A 22536-nucleotide genomic window follows, 5' to 3' on the forward strand; every position below is an offset into this window, starting at 1 on the left:
CTTATTTTGTAGGAATAATGGTTTCAATTGACTTGAAAAAATCTGCAGAACTGAAACTTACTGGCATTTTAGTTTAATAAATTGCCTAATATGTTGCATAATCTCTCTCAGTAAAAAAAAATATTATTCTATATATTTAATATATATATTATATATTTAAATTGCATCTACTCTGAGACATCAGTATCCACAGTGGCAGAGAAGCGTCATTTGGCAGACAACGCATGCAATTTTAATTTGAAATTTATGCATTTTTCACTATTTTCTGACACGACATGGACGTAACAAATAATAGGTTAAAGGGAAAATTATGAGCAGAAATTATTAGGGAAAAAAAGGATCTTCCAGTTACTTATTTTGTATGAATGATGGTTTCAATTGACTTGAGAAAATCAGCAAAACTGAAACTTACTGGCATTTTAGTTTAATAAATTGCCTAATATGTTGCATAATCTCTCTCAGTAAAAAAAAAATATTATTATATATATTTAATATACACTACCGGTCAAAAGTTTTAGAACACCCCAATTTTTCCATTTTTTATTGAAATTCAAGCAGTTCAAGTCAAATGAACAGCTTGAAAGGGTACAAAGGTAAGTGGTGAACTGCCAGAGGTAAATAAAAAAGGGTAAGGTTAACCAAAACTGAAAGATAATGTACATTTCAGAATTATACAAGTAGGCCTTTTTTCAGGGAACAAGAAATGGCTTAACAACTTAACTCTATGGAGTCTTGGGCTATTTTGTCCATTTTTGAATTCTTTTCATGTCTTTGTAAGTCATTTTGTGTCTTTTGGGGTCTTTTTTTGTCATTTTGTGTCTTTTTTTGGTCATTTTGTGTCTTTTTTTGGTCATTTTGTGTCTTTTTTTAGTCTTTTAGTTCAACATAAAATGTGATTTTGAATCTTTTTTTATTTTCAAAACACTATCATGCTCAATAAAGAATTTTAAATGTTGCAAATGTGTATTAATTTCAGAGTACATTGAGACATTAAACTGCATCATTTTCAATTAAATTCTGGAAAAGTTGGTGTGTTCTAAAACTTTTGACCAGTAGTGTATATATTATATATTTAAATTGCATCTACTCTGAGACATCAGTATCCACAGTGGCAGAGAAGCGTCATTTGGCACTGTGCTGGACAGACGCGTCACATAACTGACGGGTCACAGGTTTGAACCCCCTGACAGCTGATCTGTCACGTTACGAAATTTCCCTGAGTAAGACGCTGTTTCGAGAGGATCGGCTCAAACTCTGGACTTCTGCTAAAAGCTGCTCTGTGCAGGAATGATCATCTGGGCCGGTTCACACAAAGGCCGCGTTCATGAGTCCAGGTGAGAGCGCCGGGTCGCTCGCAGGACTCACATAGCAGGAATTCCACCTGACGTGAGCCCCGCTGAATCAAGAGCTGAGCTACACAACACAGAAGGCACCTGTCCTCTCACCACCACCCCAACACAGGAGCTGAGACACACAGTAGCCCACATGTGCATGATTTTGTCAGTACATGCTAATATCCACACTGTGTGACAGTAACAGTACAAGCATAAAAACTGTCAAGTTTAGCAACTCTTTGGAATCAGCACAACCATGGCTACAAGTCATGTAAGTCAGAAACATGTCTTCTGTGCAGAATAACAGTTATAATGACACGAATCATAAAAAAAAAAAGTTGGAAATAAAATGGAATTTATATTAAAAAAAACACTTTTCCAAGTGCCCACAACTGATGTGAATGTTGTTTAAAAAAGCTCCACATGTAGTACAAATTTAATTATTGTCATGTTTCAAAGGCGCTCCTGTCCTCTCCTCTCGGCTCTATGTAAACAGATTCTCAGTGAATATTTGTCACGTGACCTCAGCAGAATCAATCATGGCATCACAGTGTCTCTGAGGAGCAGAATTTAATGTTTTTAACAGGATCTGGTTAGTGCAGATGGTTGATTTTAAATGACACGTGTAGAATAAAGAGATTCTGACACAAATATCAACATTTTAAGCTTTGTTTTGGTATAACAGAAAACTTTCATAACCTATGATCCCTGTAAGGACTGTTGGAAAGTTCAAATTTCGACAATAGGGTTCAGAGGGTTCAAGATTTTAATGCTTTTCTTTGTCATATAAAACCTAGTAAAATACTGGCTTTTTCAGATTAAAACATACCATTGAAGACGTCACTTTGAACTCTGGGAAATTAGATACAGCCTTCTTTTCCTGACAATTTGTTGCCAAAACAATTAATCAAGAAAATAACATGCTGATCAATAAAAAGTGAAAACAATTGTGAGTTTCAATTGCATTCTCGTGTATTGGCACATACTGAACAGCAAAGCAGATGGAAGCTCAGCAGGCACAAACTTCACTTTCAAACTTCATATTCCTTCATGAATCCCTGGCTGATTCTTTGTAAGTGGTTCCCATTGAGAACAGGTTTGAGAGCCATTCACAGAATCTATCAATGCGTCAATACAAACAAACACCTTCCTCCCACATGGAATCATAAATATAAAAAGTACTCTTTCCACTCTCCTCTCAGCCAGTAAAAACGCTCGTCTTCTGTTACCATTCCCAGTCCATTTTAAGTCTACCTTTCCATTTCTCTCACACACACACAGACACACACACACACAGACACACACAGACACACACACACACACACACACACGGTAGCAGCGACAGCCCTTGACAGCAGAGGCTAACTTTAACACTCAATGTTCCTGTGCTAGCTGTGAGCACCCCCCCCCCCCCTCGCCCTCCCCCTCACACACACATTCATGAATTCTTCCACTCACTTAATCAGGTTTCCTCTCCCTGTTAGGCACCAACAGCAGAAAACGACAGTCATGAACGTTGCCGTGTGAGCTGATTTGAGCCAAACATGTGGACTACAGAAGTTCAGTGGACCCACGCTCCTTCTTGTGGCTTGTTTGTAGCGAGTGGGGCTGGAAAAATGTAAAGAGACACCTCGTGGATCGGGTTTCTCCTGAGGGGAGGACGTGGAGGGGAGGGAAGACGGAGGCAGCGTGTCGGTGGGCTTCATTGGCCAAACACAGACCAGATGAAGCCACAGAGAGAGAGAGAGAGGGAGACAGGGGCGGGCTGTGCAGCATTGTACATCTCAGTCTATTTTCTGCACCTCTCTTTTTTTAAAAGCCTGCTGCCCAGAGAGGTCAGAGACAGATCAGCCCTCCTACACGAGGTGGACGTGAGCCGGAGACGTGAGAGGAACCTAATTCAGGTTGAAAATGCCGACAATACTCTCACCCACAGGAGAAATTGGCCCACATTAGCTGGGGTTGCTGCTGAAATCAGATCTGGGCTCTTAACGGTGGCCTCAACGGTTTGCCATGTTTTTCCCACATTTATGCCACAGCGGCTGTGATAGGAGGTGGTCGATCGTGAGACGTCACAGCGGCTCACGTCAGTGTGAAAGGAGAGGAGAGAAACCTCGAGGAGAGCTAGGAGGAGGACAAACATGCGAGGAGGAGAAAGCTGATTTTACTCACAAATCTTTGTCCTCACGTGGACATTGGTGGACTACAAATGTAGCTTTACCTTTTTACTCTGTGGACACATAGGAGCTCAGGTATGCTTGACTGGGATAATTATTTCTTTGGTCCATTCAAATATTTACTTACTTATTTATAATTGTATATGGTCGAAATGGAAGCAGAGATGTTGACTTTTTTTACATAAAATTGTTGGAGTTATCATTTCATTAAGTTTGTACCAACATCCTAATAAAGATTTAAAAAAAAAAGAATAAATATTTAGGCTTTTATTCATCATCCTTTGGAAAACAGACTCTGAAAGAAACACCAGGATGTGCAATTTTCTCAGGACATTCATTCAGGAGTCCTGAAGCGACAGAGCTACACATGCAAGATGTATGTCTTAATAGAAATGTAACAGAGATAACTGATAATTAGTCAATATCGAGGTGAATCCCTAAATGGGGGTTTTAAGAATATGATGAACTTTAAGTTGTGTTTGCATGATTTTTTCCACAAAATGAGGCGTTGCAGTGAAAAACACTAGTCCTTGCATTCATTTGAATGTGTTATGGCTGCAGTGGAGGGGGACCACATTCCAAAACAAAAAACAATATTTGCAGGAATGCAGCCAGACCTCACACTGCACTGGCTCATATAACTTAACTGGCAATCAGACTGGAAGATGCCAATGGTAAGAACCTTATTAAGCATGTAGCATTGTTTAAGTGTGAAGATTCAAGTGATCGATTGCAGCCAGACTGACCTTTCCAGGGCTGTACAATCCTAACAATAAGACATTAATCCTTGTGCAGTCGCTTGACGTTTTCCTGCTCTTAAATTGGGATTACTGGTTAGTATTTCTGCTTGTCCTACAATCACAGACATCACACACATGTGCTATATAAGTGACACTCCCACAACGCTGCAAAAACTTGCTGATTTAGTGTGAATGCCCCCTAAAGCAGTGGGGCTTGCTACAACTTAAAAAAGTTTCTTTCTATAACTACTGTTTATACATTTTCAGCACTGATTATTCAAATCAATGATAAGGTAGTACTTTACAAAAAACTAAATATATATTAAAGAATAGAGAAATAGTTCAGGTTGATTCACATGTTTTACTATCAGTTAAGAGTTTCTCTTGCTGAGGATTAAATCTGACACAATAATAGCTATGTTCTGCAAGACTTTTTGCCTCTTGTAATTTCTTAACATCGTAATATATACACTTCTTATCAATCGAGCGTCACACATGATTGCGCACGCTCATCAGTTGCAGAAGGAATCAGGCGTCGGCTTAAATGCACAAGAAAAGGTCTGTTTTTGTGCAAAACCGGAAAGGTTCTCATAAAAGCCTTAGTTTCTACATACTATATACATTAGATTATTATTTACATGATATCATATACATTTTTATACTTGCCTATATATTGAGACATCAATTCAACAGAAGAGTAAAGAAATTCCAGTGAGAAAGTCTTTTTTTCCAGTTGCACATTGTCAATGTTTGTATAGAAATAATTGGTCAGTAATGTTTCTGCATGTGAAGAGAGGAGAAAGGGAATGAAATAGAGATGGAGTTGAGTTTGTTTGCCTCCCTCCCCTCCTCTTCCTCCACTACAGAACATTAAAGGACTCTAATCCTTCCTCCAGGTCTCCCGCCAGCCTCGTCACCTCTCTCTCTCTCTCGTTTGCATTCCTTGTTCGCCCTCATTCAGCGAGCATCTCTGTGGAAACACTTAATGAAGCCTAAACTATGCAGCAACTGTAACATGTATGTAAATGAGTTTATATAATTCCTACTGTATATTTACGATGCCACTGCAGACTCTTTTCAACACATGAAAGGTGGATTCATGCAGCCCATGTGATGCGTTTGCTGCTATGCCAACTGTGGTTGTAACCGGGGAGTTAGCTGGCAGTTTTTCCTGCACTCGTCTTATGAATGTTTATTACTTTGGAGAAACTTTTCACTGTACATGCGCGGCTCGACTAACAGCAGCACAAAAATCATAAAATAAAAAGGGTCTATAGGCAGACGGAGCGGGTAATGCTTCCAATTTCCCTTTCAATTTTCACTTTTTCTTATTTAACCTGTATTGAGTGGCCCATGTTTTTACTTTAACTCCACATTCACAAAGTTGTATACAGTCCCACTTGGGAGCTATGTAGTACAACCTGAGCTCTGCACCGGGAGATTAAGGGCCTTGCTCAAGGGCAGTGTGCCAGTAGTCGTGGAGGGAGGTGAGAACAGCATCATTCATGTTCACTTTTTCAGAATTTTTAGTCCGTGGTTGGATTCAAACCAAGAACCTCCAATAACATTTGGACCTCCAGTCCAAATAGGGCTGCACACGTTGGGGGGAAAAAATGGTCAGACTGCAAGTTATTTTAACTGATATTGCAATTTACCATGTTGGAGGGAATGATAGTTCATGCAAATTACTTATTTTTGAAATGATGGTGTGATTTTCTGCAAGTCTGTAGAATCGATTTCTGGGCCGGGACATACTTTTAAAACTGTATTTTGACACAAATTTTGTCTTTAACAAATGTTATTGCACCTCCTGCAATAATAACTAATGAGCCTTACTTATATGTTAACATTTATGTGACATTTTTACATGGAATTGTGCCAAATGAGTCCATTGCCTTGAGGGTAGGAATTGGGTTTGTTACCGGAGGTTGCCGGTTCAAATCTGCAGATATGTGCTCCTAAGCATGGTGTGTTCAAAAAGGATGGGCTAAATAGAGAGTTTGCAAAAGATACTCTAAACCAAACCATGCATCGAGCAGTAGATTTTGTGCAGACACTGTCCTAACTTTATTAAAAATAACTGTCTGCAGTTTAAACTAAAACATTCAGTGCTGCTGCACGAAAGTCCACGAAAATCTAGTACTTTATAGTCACAGTGCTGCTGCACTATAAGACAACAAAGACAAATTACTGCTGAACCTTCAAGCTTTTTCTATTTAATTATACGCTTGTTGGATCTTATCAACAGGTTATTTCCTTTAGACACAACAGCAAACTAATGGTGTTAACTCATGTGGTGCTGACCTTCTTGTTCGGGTATGTTTACTACAGGATGTCAGAGTCCCTTGCATTGACTGTACTGCAAAGTCAGTTTTTCCAGTAGGCCTTGTGAAGTGGCAGCAAGAAGGAAAAACCCAAACTAAATCACACCTCTGCAGCTGTCGTGCAGGGTCATAGTCGTACAGTTCGTCTGAGCTGCCATAAATCACTCAATACAGTGTTTTAACCCATTGACGCCTGAAACGCCTGTAAAACCTCTGGGCGATTTTAAAATAAGCCCCTAAAACCTGAAGTTTTTCTGGAAATTCAACAGAAGTGTCAACGCTTCTACTAAATAATAGATTTTTCAGCCTCTGTAGCAGATAGAAATGAAATTCAAAAAGTATTTGAGAGCTTATATAAATACTACAAGACGACGTATCCGCTTTCCAGGCTTCAATGGGTTAAGCATTATTTTAAAAAAATAAATGACAAAAGGTAAGACACTATCTGTTGTAGGAGTATGAAATGAGAAATCAACTGAGTCTATTGTGAAAATTCCTCCAGCGTGCGTCATACTTTTGCCCGGGGATCCCCTTGAGGAAACTGCGCCCTCCTGGTCTTCCTCTTAACGTCTAAGAATGAGCTGCACTGCCAGCGACGGGATTTATGTAATCCACCGTGCTTTACCGAGACCCTGCTTGTCATTTTCTGGCTGAAGTCTGACCTGTGATGGTGACTAACCCGCAAGGAGGAGGAGGAGAAGGAAGAGGTGGTGGAGGAGGAGGAGGAGGGGGGAAGAGACGCGATTTGTGCATCTTGATGATGTGCTTTTGCAGTCTGCTGAAATGACAGCGCCGAGTACATCTGTCCAGATATACGCCCACCTCTACTGCTGCTGTGTACATGTGTACCTCAAGGCAGGAGGCAAACCGAGAGATTATGGAAATGGAGAGAAAGAAACACAGCAAAGCAGCTTCCTCCATTTGAAAGATAGAAAAGGAGGAATGTGAAAATGTGCAGAAAAGACTACATAAAGAACAAACAGAAGAACAGGTTTGTTTTTGTTGAGATGCAGCCTGAAAATTAAATTTTAAGAAAGGAGGAATCACCACTGCCACACTAAGTGATAACATCCTCTGAGGGTGTTACAAAATGAATAGAAAACAAGGAAATCCTTTTTCAAAAACAGAGGAAGTTATGCTTCATAAAAGTGTCCTAGAAATAAAAAAATACCTGTCGTGCCCCCCCCTTTCTTATAAAACAAACATTCCTGAAGTATTATGCGACAATATAGACACAGCGGGGGAACAGGAATGTTGACTTCAAAAGGAATAGAAAACATGTCTGCAGAGAAAAACAGAAAACAAAAAGGAATCTTTCATCTAAAATGACAACAAAGATGCAGCATGAAGGTTACAAAAAAGTCGAATATATTGTCCCAAGCTGTCTTGAAAACAGTAAAATATTAAAAAACTGAAATATAAATATCCCTGACCTCTTTCCCTTAGTGCTGGCGTAAAACATCCTCAAATGTTTCGAGCCTTGGGGCGACCTCGGAGACTGCCAGCCACTTAATAAAATACAGTGCTGCCCGATACACATCTCCCCAGCAGTTATATAATGCTGAGGGATTAGAGGTGGGAGAGCCTTTAAGTAACAGAGGTGACAAAAGGCAGGGACACACACATTCACACACACATTCACACACACATTCACACACACACACACACACACACACACACACACACACACACACACACACACACACACACACACACACACACACACACACACACACACACACACACACACACACACACACACACACACACACACACACACACACACACACACACACACACACACACGTGTTGTGGCCGCCTGAGGTTGGCTCTGTTGGCCCACAATGGTTGATTTAATTTACCAATTGAATTTTACTGGTTGGTGGTTGAACACAGGGGCTTTTGGCATCCTCCACAGTGAGTCTACTGTTTATCTGAGGCTTCACAACACACAAGTGGAAGAACTTAATCCTTGTTCTTCTGCTTGGTTTACACAGACATATATGGGAGGGGACGGAGGATCAAAGGTCAGAGTGGTTGTCTTGTGACCACACGGAAGGTTGATTCAGGCAATAAATGAGACATTATTACTGCTTTAAGAACTACAGGCTGCTTTTGCATTTCAGCAACGAACAAAAGGAGACAAAAGCAACTTCAGAGTAGACGTGCTCATAGCATAAAAAGTCAATTCAAGTCATTGTTAGCTCTCAGTGTGGTTCTGCTTCGAGATTCACAAGTGATTTGTTGCATTTGTTTCCACCTCAACACTGACTTCTGGATGCTGAAGCGGTTTCTGTTCACTTAAGACCATCAGACAGCTTGGAAGTCCTCATAATTCCAAACTAATCCAAATGGTTTCAATGTGGTCCCTTTACTGCAGTTACTGTTGCGGTCACACTTTAATGGGTTTGGGATTTTGGGAACTTATTCACTATGTTTACTGAACAAAAGCAAATATACCAACAGAGAAACAAGCAAATAAGCACATTTTCCAAAATATTGGAATTTTCCCCTAGTAAATAAACAATTTAAGAGCGAATCCACAACCCAAAGTTTAGTCCATTTCAATAGAACTCTGGTGGTTAAATCCTTGTTGCAGAATCGATTGTGAGCGCTCCAATCGTACTCTAGTGCGGACCAAAACAACCAGTTAGAGACCACCAGTGAGAGGGGGTCTTAGTCTGTTTCCAAATTAACTCTAGTGCGATTGGATTGGACTTTGAACATAATATGACCCAAAAATGCAGCAGATTGTGGGCTACCTATGAGATGTACACAGAGCGACAGATGCAACATGACTGGGAGAGGACTGACTCCAACTTCTGCTGAAGTTTTTCATTTTCACCACAAACTTTCCAACCAAAAATATATAAAACCGTGAAAGCAAACCAGACTAAATACAGAACAAAAGTATCAATTTCACTGTGATTCGGACGAACCAAACACACTCAGGGTGATGAAAGCGCCCTAAAGCTGCAGGATAATGGTCTTATTTCAGGACATAACCACCTTTCGTTGGTCTTTAGTGGATGCCAACTTAAAGGTCCACATTACGGCCCCATTCTCTGTACATTGCAACATTCATAATCACTAATATAACAAAAATGCTGCTGTTGCTAAAACAGTACAATTGTGACATCTGGCTATACTTAATCTCTCCTCAAAGATTCACACACAGTCTGGGAACCAAACTGCAGACTCCACCAACCAAACCTCTCAGCTAATCATGCAGATTAATATGGGCACAAGATATTGCTATAATAACGGCCAAACTAAATATCTGCTCTGCACAGACCGTGCACCAGCAGCATTCAGAGGTTTGCACCGCCCTCAAAGACAACACACTTCGATGACAACATGAGCTGAAAACGTGATCAACAGCACAGTGTTTTGCTTCATAACATTCAGTATTTCTATAGACAGGGAATAACACCTCGCAGTGAGATAATCTGTTACTGGGGACGTGTTCCGACAGCGTTTCTAATTCAAGACAACCCGGACTCTGGTGTAAGCAAACCCCCTCCTGAAGCGCTGGTGCAGGAGGAAGAAAGCAAGAGTTCCTGTGGAGCAGCTCGGCGGTCAGGAGCAGCAGACTGGGATCGGACTGAAGAGGTGAGAAATGTGTGGAGCTGTGCGAATGTGAAGTGAACGTGTGAAACTCAAAGCAGGGAGGTGCTGAAAAGGGCCGAGCATGTGCCGGCTCAGTCATTGAGCCACACATAAATACAGCACGACTAAAAATGAAAAACCAAAATAAACTATGACAAGAACTGAAAGTACGATCTGTCAGTTTTACACACACATGGCACTTGTCTCTGGCATTGCACAACTAAACTGCAACTACATTAAAATAATACTGCAGTATACACTACAGAGTTTGACAAGAATATAAATAAAATTGTTGGTAGAGCTGCAGTCATTTAAAGTGCTTATTTTGATTTTGTTTCCGCTATCAGCAGTCATTTAGATGACACAAAGAGAATTGAATTAATAAGAAATGTATAGAAGCCTATTTCCACCAGTAAAAGAGAAAAAAATAAAGTTGCAAATTTGCATTGCTGACGATATAGATAATGCAAAAATATTTGCAGGTGAGGTACTTTTTCGTGCATGTATTCTTCACACCCCCAGTGTGTGAAAGAACAATCATATTCTGATGCAAAGCAGGGCTGCAACAACTAACCAATTACATAGATTGTAAAAATAGTTGGCAACAAATTTAGTCATCTCATATTCAAGTCATCAAATCTCACATTTTAATGAAATTTTGTAAAGGAGAATAAAGGTTCTTGTATGTTTTATTTAAGGCGTCTTATTTTGACAGTCTTCTTGTAAGTTCTGTGGTGGATTCTGTTAACACACCGTGCTCTTATTTTGAAAGCTGCATGTGTTTAGCGACAGAGAGTAAGTAGCTTTTTGTGATTAAAACAACTTTAACCACTACATCAAGAAGTAGGAATGTTGCCAATATCATGATATGCATTTTTTTAACCATAAAAAAATGATACAATATGGCACACCTCTATCTCACACACTTTAGCAAATCAACAGAGGTGGAGCTCAGGGTTCCCTTCCCATCCTGAAAACATGCCCTGCCCCGAGAAAGAACCAGGAAATGGTTCTCCGGCCAGGTGACAGATCTGTCTGGTTTCTGTGTGGCAGCATTCCTTCGGTCAACACTGAACCACAGCACCACTGTGTTTACTCAAGTGAAACGTGAAGGGGGCGTTTTCTCTTTGTGTATCGTTACGCCCAAGTGCATACCGCACATTGCCCAATTCTCTTTGAACTGCAGTGTGATATGTACACATGCACACACTGCCGAGTGAAACACAGACACTCCCTGGAGACACACAGCATCATGCCATCTCCAGTCACCAACAATAAAGCATCACAAAAACCTGAAGCAGAGCATACAATCTGGATGGAAATCTGTTTAAATCCATCTACTTCTAGGTCAGTGGTTCCCGACCCCCCAAAGGGCTGCAAGACGAACCAAAGAGGTCACATGAGGATTAACAGGATAGAAGAGAATTAGATAAACATGTCCTCCAGGACAAATAGTGAAATACTGGAAAGCATTCCCTTTATATAGGCTCAAGAGTTCTTTAAAATCACCCAGTTAATACTAGAGGCATTTTAATTCTGAATCGGAAATCAATGGAAATTAGCTTTCAATTTTAATTAGTGGAATCAAAAAGTTGACATTAAAGCCTTTGAGCCTTAGAGAAATGGTGTCATCATCACCTAGTTTGTTCAGAAAGGAGCGGCACAAACAAAAAAAGTACTTTTCTCTGTCACAATAGACTGAAAAGTGACAGTAAAGTGTTTTATTTCTTCTCTAAAAATGGTCAAAAACGTAATACATTATATGTACACTATGTAATAATGTATTATAATGTTGAAGGTGTTTTAGAAAAGCAGCCGTACGAGTATTTTTACATAGTTATATTAGTGCCAAAACCAGTGAGCAATCAACATAAAAAAAGGTATAAATTCACACAGTACTCCTCTAAAATCTGTGTCGGCCTTAAAAAAATCCTGCGTCATTTAAGCGTTCCAGAATAAAATGGCAGTTATATCACACCTGATCCCATGTAACCCATCTTTAAAAAGAAGACTTTAAACAGTTGTCTGTCAGGACATAAACCTGATGATCTGTTGAGTTTTTCAAATCAAGACTCGATAGTCTAACAATGACTCAGCCTTCAGTGCCAAAAGAGAAAGTTAATCAAAAATGGAATTGAATCGCTGACTTAGAGAATCATGACACTCCAAGTTCACTCATACTGGATTAAACATGTGGTTACATAAAGGGATAAAAGTCATATAAATATTTAAAAATGAAAAATCTGAGGTCTACCTATGTGGTGTATGATATAGACCATATATATATATACAAACACAACTTTTCCCTGAATATGAACAGTTGAGGGAATCAGAGGACTGACTGCATCTTTTCCTTTTTAACAGTGACACAGACAGACAGCCGCACTGACCTGCCCTATGTGATCATGACAATGATCTACCTGTCTAGGCACGTAGCTAACAATACACACATACACACACACACACACACACACACTGACAGACAGACAGACAGACAGACAGACAGAGAGAGGAGCGGGCATGGAAAAAACAACAGCACTCAGACAGAACCAGACTCTTAAAACAAGCATGGCAGGAAAACAGCTTAAGTTTAGCAGCTCCAGTCACCAGTTTTATAAGAATTTATGGGCTCGACATTTCACGATGACATCTTTGTGCACATAAGGAGACCAATACAAACTCAGTGCACGGTCTTCATGTTAAAAAAGACAGGTTAGGGTAAAAAGTGAGGCTAATTCACTGCAGAATCTGGACGATACAAGCCAAGAATAATTAGAATAATTATCTTGGCCCACCTCGATTTTAAGACTGGTGGGTCCTTGTTTACAAAGTCAAGTCGGGCAGTTAAGATGAGGTAAAACCATAAAATGAGTCTTTTAAGACGGTCAATGTGTCAGGGTGAATCTCAGGGATATAGCTGTGTGAAATGATGTACAAATATGCAGAATATTTGAAGTGCAACAGAGGTCAACATAGAATTCTGTGGACACCGTGACCACATGTTCCCTGGACCAAAAGTTGATTTTTAACACCATCAAATCCTTAAAGAGCTTAATCCATTTTACTTTCTATCATTTCTTATGTGGTTATCCAAGGACAGAACACAGCTCAGTTAACAACCAGCTTAAAGTTGCTTTTTAGTCACATTTATACCCTGTTGGCTGCAGTGAATGAATATTGAACTCGGCTTTCTGCCATCCATAATTTGCATTCCTTTACTCAGCTTTTTATAACTTACTGGAGCAACCAGGTCATTCAAGAGGTGGGGCTGTCACCTTTTATTTCATATCAGGAAACTGCAATTGCTGTTCTATTCATTGACCAAAAAAAAGGAGAAAAATGGATTCTTGCTAACTTTATCAAAAACATTTGCTTTACAGTAACTTGGTGAGGCAGCAGAGGCTTCATGAATAATCAGAGTGTCAATGTCAAGGACAGAAAGACATAACACTAATAACACAAACAGAATTGTTAGATTTTCACATTCATAACGTTGCTTGAACAAATCACGTGTGACAAACACTTCTGTCAGGACATATCTAAGCTCAAAATAGTACTATTTCATCTTAATCACATTATTCTATAAGCCTCCTTTCAAATTCGGCCAAAAATACATGGTTTGGACTAACCACAACCTGTAAAAAACATTCAATTCTGCACTCGTTAGAGCGATTGTGAAGCTATGAATGACTCTGCAGAGACCTGCAAATATAGTGAAAGTTGGACTGAATTGCAGGCTGCACAAAAGATGTTGTAAAAAAAAAAGTGTTAATTGAGTAGTGGAGAAGGTTTAAATAAGCATATTATGCTTCATCCTACTCCTTTTCGGACATGTTGCGTTCACATTACAGCGTTTGTTTTGACTATTGCAATTTTTTTTTGTTTTGATTATTCTCATTGGATGTATATGTTTTTGTGTTTACTTTATTGTGTTACTCGCACATGTTCGAAATAAAAGCTGAACTGAATATGCAGCCAAAACAATGCCTTCATATGCAAAATCAAATTTTCTGCCAATGTGTGATTAACCTGATAAATAAAAAACTTTTAGATGTGGAGGACTTCTAGCAAAAGCAAAAGTAGTTCAGAGGGTTAAGATGAGGCTAACTTGATTTTTTTTTTTCTTTTTAAATGTGACAGCCCTAACTGACTTTACTAATGCTAAATGGAGAAGTTCAAACTGTGTTTAAACTGATTTCAAATAGAAGTTTCACCTCATGGAGCAAGACTTTCATCGACAAGCTTTATTTGTCTTGCCTGTGATCATAATAAAGTGAATATAATTGCTGCCGCAACATTAACTAAGTGCTATTGCTTGGCTGGGTTATTACCCCTTCAGTCTCCCTCATCATCAACCCCAACAAACACACACACACACACACACACACACACACACACACACACACACACACACACACACACACACACACACACACACACACACACACACACACACACACACACACACACACACACACACACACACACACACACACACACACACACACACACACACACACACACACACACACACACACACACCCCTCCTCCCCTCTTACCCTTGAGCAGTGGCAAGGGCGTGAGCTCTATGGGTTTGCCCTGAGAGCGGAACTGGGACGAACTCTGCGACCGCTTCTGCTTGGCCTTCCTGACAGACTTCCGTGAAAATCCGTCCACTTTGTCCACAGATGGAGATGTGGTGGCTGCCGAGGACATAGCCCTGCTGGGAGAAACACACAGGGGGGGTGGGGGGGCGGTTAACACAATCACATTAGACATGCATTCAGTTCAGCGAGGGCAGAGTGATTAAACCACAGAGAATCGACAGTTTACAGAACTGAAACTTAACCCATGTGAACTTATGAATATCAACCTTATGATATTCAACACCGGTAAATCAGGTGGTATTCATGTGAAAACAAACACTTTAATTTATCTTTTTTACTTGACTCTTATTTAAATGAACTCTATTATCAAAATGCCCTCAAGTTTTCATCATTTGAGATTAAAAACTCTTTAAAACCAGCAACCTTTGGACACAACATCTTCACCAAAGATGGCTTCATCTGCCTTTAAATTTACTCATCAGCACCTTTATTCCTATTTACAGTTATTTACATATTGTGATAAGATATGTATGGTAACTGACAAAAGAGGTAATACTTGTAACGTATAATTAAAAAGAGAAACATTGCAGGTGCACTCAAATTATATGCAAGTGCAGCTAAATGAAAATAATCTGAAACCCTGGAAATTATTTGTTCCATTAAAAACCCAAACCATTATTATAAATAGTTAAATCAACCATATTTTAACAGCAAGAATAAAAAAATAACCTTAATCTAAAAGTCACTTTTTCCATTTCATGTCACTTTTTATGCCAGTGTGTTATCATCACCGCTCACTGTTCAGCCAATTAAATCAAAATTCTTTTACAATTTCACTTATCAATATGATGATTTCACAATGTCTTGTGCAGTATTCATTAATATGTTTTCTTATGAACTCTTTGGGGCTTCATAGGTATTCAAATTAAATATTATTTGCTCCTTTTTGCTCAAATCACCCGAGACTGTTGGAGCTATTATCATGCAGCTCCACAGCCAGTTGTGGCAAAACAAAAAACATCCCCACTGACTTTTTTTTTTTTTTTTTTTTTAGCTTTGTGTCAGTCCACCTTCCTTCAGCATTTTAATAGTCTCACAGTAAACCTGAGCAGCCACATCATGCAGACTGTTGAGACCTGGTTATAGTACACAAACACACCGCCTTCATACGAGCCAAAGGACCATCACACTCAAACACACACACACTCAAACACACACACACACACACACACACACTAGGGGTGGGTGATATGGCCCTAAAAGAATATCACGATATTGCGGGCTATTTTTGCGATAACGATATTCTTGACGATATTACCAAATACTTAAAAAGATATAGAAAATATGATTTTTTTTTTGTCTGTATAAATAAATAAAAATCTAAAACGTAGTGTGAAGTGCAAATCTCAACAGTTGCCAAATACAAAAAAAATTACTCTTGACTCTAGAGTATGAGAAAATAATAAAAATAACCATTTAGGGGTTCCGGGGGCATATTTTAATGACATTTTGTAAAGGAGAATAAAAGGTTCTTGTATGTTTTATTTAAGGCATCTTATTTTGACAGTCTTCTTGTAAGTTCTGTGGTGGATTCTGTCAACACACTGTGCTCTTATTTTGAAAGCTGCATGTGTTTAGCTACAGGGAGTAAGTAGCTTTTTGTGATTAAAACAACTTTAACCACTACATCAACAAGTAAGAACGTTGCCAATATCATATGTATTTTTTTTAACCATAAAAAAAAAACAGTCTACCCACAACAATGGAGCTGTGGCTGCGAGGCGTGGCCACAGTGTGAGGAAGCTGAGGAAGCATCCACTGCTGTGTGTTCGCTGCTGATTACGTCTGAAGAACAGACAGACAAACACAAGCTGCAGCAGCAGGCACACTTTACTGCAAACTACTGCTTAACCACTTTACCAAAGCCACACCCACAAGTAACGCTAAACGCTTGGAAAAATAAAAGTGAAGCTTTTATTTTCAGCTGTAGAGGAGGCTAAAGGACCGCTCACACCAGCAGCGATAACCATACAGAAACTTATTAATATACACTACCGGTCAAAAGTTTTAGAACACCCCGATTTTTCCATTTTTTTATTGAAAATCAAGCAGTTCAAGTCAAATGAACAGCTTGAAAGGGTACGAAGGTTAGTGGTGAACTGCCAGAGGTAAATAAAAAAAGGTAAAAGATAATGTACATTTCAGAATTATACAAGTAGGCCTTTTTTCAGGGAACAAGAAATGGGTTAACAACTTAACTCTATGGAGTCTTGGGCTATTTTGTCCATTTTTGAATTCTTTTCGTGTCTTTATAAGTCATTTTGTGTCTTTTTTTGGTCATTTTGTGTCTTTTTTTAATCATTTTGTGTCTTTTGGTGTCTTTTTTGTCATTTTGTGTCTTTTTTTTAGTCCTTTAGTCCAACATAAAATGTGATTTTGAATCTTTTTTTTACTTTCAAAACACTATCATGCTCAATCAAGAATTTTAAATGTTGCAAATGTGCATTAATTTCAGAGTACACTGTGACAATAAACTGCATCATTTTCAATTAAATTCTGAAAAAGTTGGTGTGTTCTAAAACTTTTGACCAGTAGTGTAGATTCCTAAAAACTGTTCTAACTCAAGTAGATGGCAGAATCCACGCCACATCTAGAACGACAACAACAGTGAACAATATCATTGGGATCACTTTCATGTGATGTTCACATCTACACTGTAAATAATGTTTGTAGAAATGACAGTAAAATATTGTCAAATTACATCAGAAATAGGGTGTAAAATTAAAAATTGTATATCACCGTAGTAGACACTTTTAATTACTGTAAATCAAAGATTAGCACAAATCTTTTACTTTTACTGTCATGAACTGTAGGAAACACACAGTTTTGCTGTAAAAAATATAACATTTTCATGTAAAATTAATGGAGCAATACCATGTGTGAAATAATGACACAATTACCCTTAAAATAACAGGAATATTCAGTCTAAATTACAGTTTTTGCTGATATTTACATTTAAATTTACAGTAGAAAACCCACTAACTATAATTTTTACGGTGAAGTTCTGGCAACCACAGCTGCCGGTATTTTACCGTAAATTAAACAGATTATTTTTTACAGTGTACATCTTACAGGTGTGGACGGCCCTAAAGACTGTAATGCTCATTACACTCTACAAACAAAAGGTTCTGGTTTGGGAACTTGAATAGAACAGCTATTATACGTCGACACTGACATGACAATTTGCATTATAGCATGCTCAACATTTAATGTAACTAAGGTTCAAAGATTTCTTGACAGTGGAAACCACGTCGTTCACAGCATTAATTTTTGGATGACCTGGGTGGCTATTTGTGTTACAGCGCAACATCTACAAACTAAAATAGTTTTGTGGTTGTCTGCCTTTTCCTCTACCTGATACATTAACACGTTGTACTAAACAAATAAAAATAGACCAGCAGGAAACCAGTCGGTCTGCTGGAGGTTTGATGTATATCCTTTTATACATGGTAATGCTAAAAAACATTCGTGCAGCTTTTTAAAGAGTAAAATTGCAGATCAGGATTGGGCCAATGGATGACGTCATCATCAATTTGGACAATTGTGCTACCATAAATGCATAAAGTTGGCAGTTTGCAGTTCAGTTCTGGTGGTTGAGTAACGCATATTTCTGCAGACTAGCTCTCATAATAGGTCGGGGTGTGGGTGCATAGGTAATATTAAACATCCCAGACCAGCACATCACAAATAGACCAGGTGATAAGGTCGGGAAGGACTTAAAAGTCCAAAAAGCGGCATATGTATAAACAGTATGAACAAAGTAAGAAATTATATAAACAACATCTGTATTGTCCACCATGCTGTTTCACAATTCAGTAGATGAAACACCAGATATTCAAATTCAAGCATATTACGCAGTGGTGTGCCATATCGTATCACGATATCGGTATTTTTTTTTATGGTTAAAAAAAATGCATATCATGATATTGGCAACGTTCCTACTTCTTGATGTAGTGGTTAAAGTTGTTTTAATCGCAAAAAGCTACTTACTTTCTGTCACTAAACACATGCAGCTTTCAAAATAAGAGCACAGTGTGTTAAGAGAATCCACCACAGAATTTACAAGAAGACTGTCAAAATAAGATGCCTTAAATAAAACATACAAGAACCTTTATTCTCTTTTACAAAATGTCATTAAAATATGACCCCGGAACCCCTAAATGGTATTTTTATTATTTTCTCATAATCAAGAGTCAAGAGTAAATTTTTTGGTATTTGGCAACTGTTGAGATTTGCACTTCACACCACATTTTAGATTTTTATTTATTTATTTATACAGACTAAAAAAAAAAAATCATATTTTCTATTAATATTACGGTTCAAATTAAGCATTCTCCAAATTTTCACGACTTTGTACAAACCCTGTTATTTTAAGTGTCTCTAATCTAATTATTTTCTTACTCTCTGTGTTATTAACTTTGGCTTCGACACGAGTTAGGACATAAATCAACAATAACTGGAGAACTATCTCATCTGGATGACACGAAGGCCTGAGAAGAAATGAATTACAACTCGAGCAGAAATCGTTATGTAATAAGACGTGAATGAGACGCTGCAGGCCGTACTCTGTGCCGGCTGGATCTGAAATGCTCCGTCAAAGTCGCACAGGCAGCCGTACAGTACGTCCACCAGGCCTCGTATATAATATGTGGACAGGGAAGGAGAGGAGAGGCACCGGGACACACTCGGCCTTCAGTGCGCACACACGCACGTTGCCTGGGGATACGAACAGCACTAGCAGACACTGAAAGCCTTTTACAAGCTATCTGGGGCTGCACAGCTGATCCATCATCATGTACAGTATTCTGCAGTTTTAAAGGTGATTAATGACTGCAGAGGAGCATCTCGTCTGTCTGTGGTAACAGACCATCAGTGTGTTGATGGGATATGACTCTAAGACGGCGAAGATAATAATCAACACAGACAACTGTGATTAATAAACAGTAGTATTCATTTTCCTGTTTTCAGCTTCAGTTGTGCGTATATTTTCAGCCTTTACTAACCAAGATTCTTCATCCTAATAAGACAATTCCTATCTGGACCTAAAATAACCAAATCCTTCTTTTCTTTACCGGACATGTATATCTGGCCGGGTTTTTGCAAGGAAACCAAATTTCCTAACTTCAAACTTATAGCAAAGTTTTCGTTTTTTCACAAACAGTGTCACAACAGTGGAGTAGAGAAACAAGCCTGGGCAAAACAAATCCCAAAGACACCCGCCACTCAGCTCACCATAAGTGAAACGTTTAGACGCCAGGAGCCTACAACATTAAGTGAAATTTGCTTATTGACTCATAGTTAAGGTTAGTCGGTTTGTGCTAAGGTTATTTATCCACAATATGTGAACTACTCTCTTGTAGAGAATAATTAGAAAAAAAAAATTTCCCATCCAAAGGATGTAATTTGCGTTACCTTATGGTTAAGGGCTATAAAGCGATGCAGTGGCAGTAAACTGCATGCCTCTTTTTGTTTAAAATGATATTGAAGCCTTTTTTGTCTCACTTGGGGAGTAAGGCAAGAAAATTAACTGAATCTTATTTATTTTATTTCATCTATTGCTCTTGACAGGGCATGTAATGTTTACACAAATAAAAAGCTGATTGTGGTACATAAAGATCTGTATTGTATTTATTATTTATTTTAGAACAATTATGGTTTTAACACTTTAGGTGTTGCACAAGGCTAGATTGTAAATACAGGACATTGAGGATTATTATTAATCTCCAATCGATTCTGTAATCGGTGATCGGTATCGGTAGATTTATGATTCCTGTGATTGGCTCCCAAAAATGCTGATCGGAGCATTCCTACAGAAAATAATCGTCATTTTAAAAAATATATAATCCAAGTCATAATTACAAACACATTTTCTTTCACTTGAGCTCAGGGGATACTTTTTGTAATTTACCACTCCTCCCTACAGACACAGATTCACATATGACAGAACCAATTAGATAAGAGGAGAGTCATCTGTCAACACTGCTCATTGTCTTCTCTTTCATAACTGCACAGCTGCTAACAATCCATCTGAACGAATACCTTCTCACCGGGGTGGGAAAATACCTCCAGCTGAAGGCTGATCTGTCTAATCTCTGGCTGTTAATAGGGCTGTTTGATCATGTCGAAAATTATAATCACATTATATTAGGAAATGCTGAGATAACAATTATTGACGAGCGATTACTCATTGAATTTGGTAATATTGTGCATATTTAACTTTTTAAAATATGTCTTTTTAACTGTGGATTTTCTTTAACTTTAAACATGATTCAACAGAAAAAAATTAAAACAAAAAATGTTAAATAAATACCATTTTAAAAATCCAAATATATAATTATATACATTTAAATAAAAAAAATATACAATATAAAAAAATACTGCAAACCCATAATATAAAAAATAATTAGAAACAAATTAAATAAAAAATGTGGTAGTGCCACTGCCACCAACTACTGAAAAAGCTCCTAAAAACCTTCATACATCCAGTTTTATTGAGTAACTTTGTGAAAAAAGGCAAAAGCACTAGATTTATAATACAAGACAAAACTAGAGTGTCATTTTGAATCAAAACACAGCACAATAATGTTTTTTCTTAATTATCTTCTGAAATACAATTTGATTAATAGTCTATCCCTAGCTGTTAGGTTTAAACCCTACACCAGAAAGTTTGGCAGGTAACTTGGCATTAATCTGTATATCCCACTGTGTGGTAAAAATAAAACTGTGGCCGAATACAAAACATGCTGGACACCATCCAGCATGTTTTTTCATCCTACGTGAACAAAAATTTAAATCTGCAACCCTGGTTGACAGTTTTGCCTTTCAAACTTTGGCACAGGACTATTCAAATGTCATACAAAGTAGGTCTCAACAGCATCTCAACAAACAAAACACTGCAAATTGACACCTCGGCACCTGTTCGGTGTTTATGTGTGTGTGCCGCTGAGCCTCACAAAGACAAGACAAACCAGGTCAGAGGCTCTGAAATCACCTTTACTGAGATTATCTCTAGCTAATAGCTCGTAGCAGAACATCTCTGACGTGCACACCTATAAACAACAGGTTTTTATATTCCTGTAAATAGTCACTACACAATTTGAGGAGCTGATGGTGGTTGAGAGCAGCTACCACAAAATATCCCAAAAAGTTTCACTCACAGGCTGAATGGGACGTTTCTGTGGCAGTGTTTTGAATCTAAACTGAGGGTGTAAGAACAGAGAGCATGGCATAGAGCTGAAACAACTAATTGGATAATTAATCAGTGGTTGAATAATAGTTTTAATGAGATGCTGCTTTTCTCTGTTTTATATCACTGTAAACTAAATATATTTGGATCTTGACACAAGACATTTGAAGACATTAGATTGGATGCAATTTCAGATGAATCATAGAGAATATAAATAATCAATTTAACATGAAAATGCAGATTAATCTAGTGCCTAGTGTCATATGATGTACAGACTGTAAATCCCTTTGAGTTTGGGATTTGGGGCTGTAGAAATAAAATTACTTTTAACTAAGCAAGCACATGCAAGCAATGCATCGTGCTACAACTTTAAATCACTGCAAGGATGACTTCATACAGCCAGTCAGCTTCATTCAGCTCTGATCAAACACACTGACTGCTGCGATTCAGGATGCATCAGCGATGTTGTACATTTCGATCAGTGAGCGACTCTCAGTTT

General features: G+C 38.4%; 1 protein-coding gene across 5 annotated transcripts in view; it reads right to left on the reverse strand.

The window, feature by feature from the left end:
• The window catches only part of ppp2r5eb (protein phosphatase 2, regulatory subunit B', epsilon isoform b), a 73075-nt gene that overhangs the window by 44042 nt on the left and 6497 nt on the right, over positions 1–22536 (reverse strand). For 3 of the 5 annotated variants that reach the window (XM_059352759.1, XM_059352756.1, XM_059352760.1), the window contains exon 2: positions 14744–14907. In XM_059352759.1, coding sequence (XP_059208742.1) covers positions 14744–14900 — 157 coding nt within the window. In that variant the 5' untranslated portion in view covers positions 14901–14907. The remainder of the gene's footprint in view (positions 1–14743; positions 14908–22536) is intronic. The other 2 variants (XM_059352758.1, XM_059352757.1) reach the window with 1 other exon arrangement.

This window comes from Centropristis striata, chromosome 16, assembly GCF_030273125.1.
Source record: "Centropristis striata isolate RG_2023a ecotype Rhode Island chromosome 16, C.striata_1.0, whole genome shotgun sequence".
Lineage (NCBI taxonomy): Eukaryota > Metazoa > Chordata > Actinopteri > Perciformes > Serranidae > Centropristis > Centropristis striata.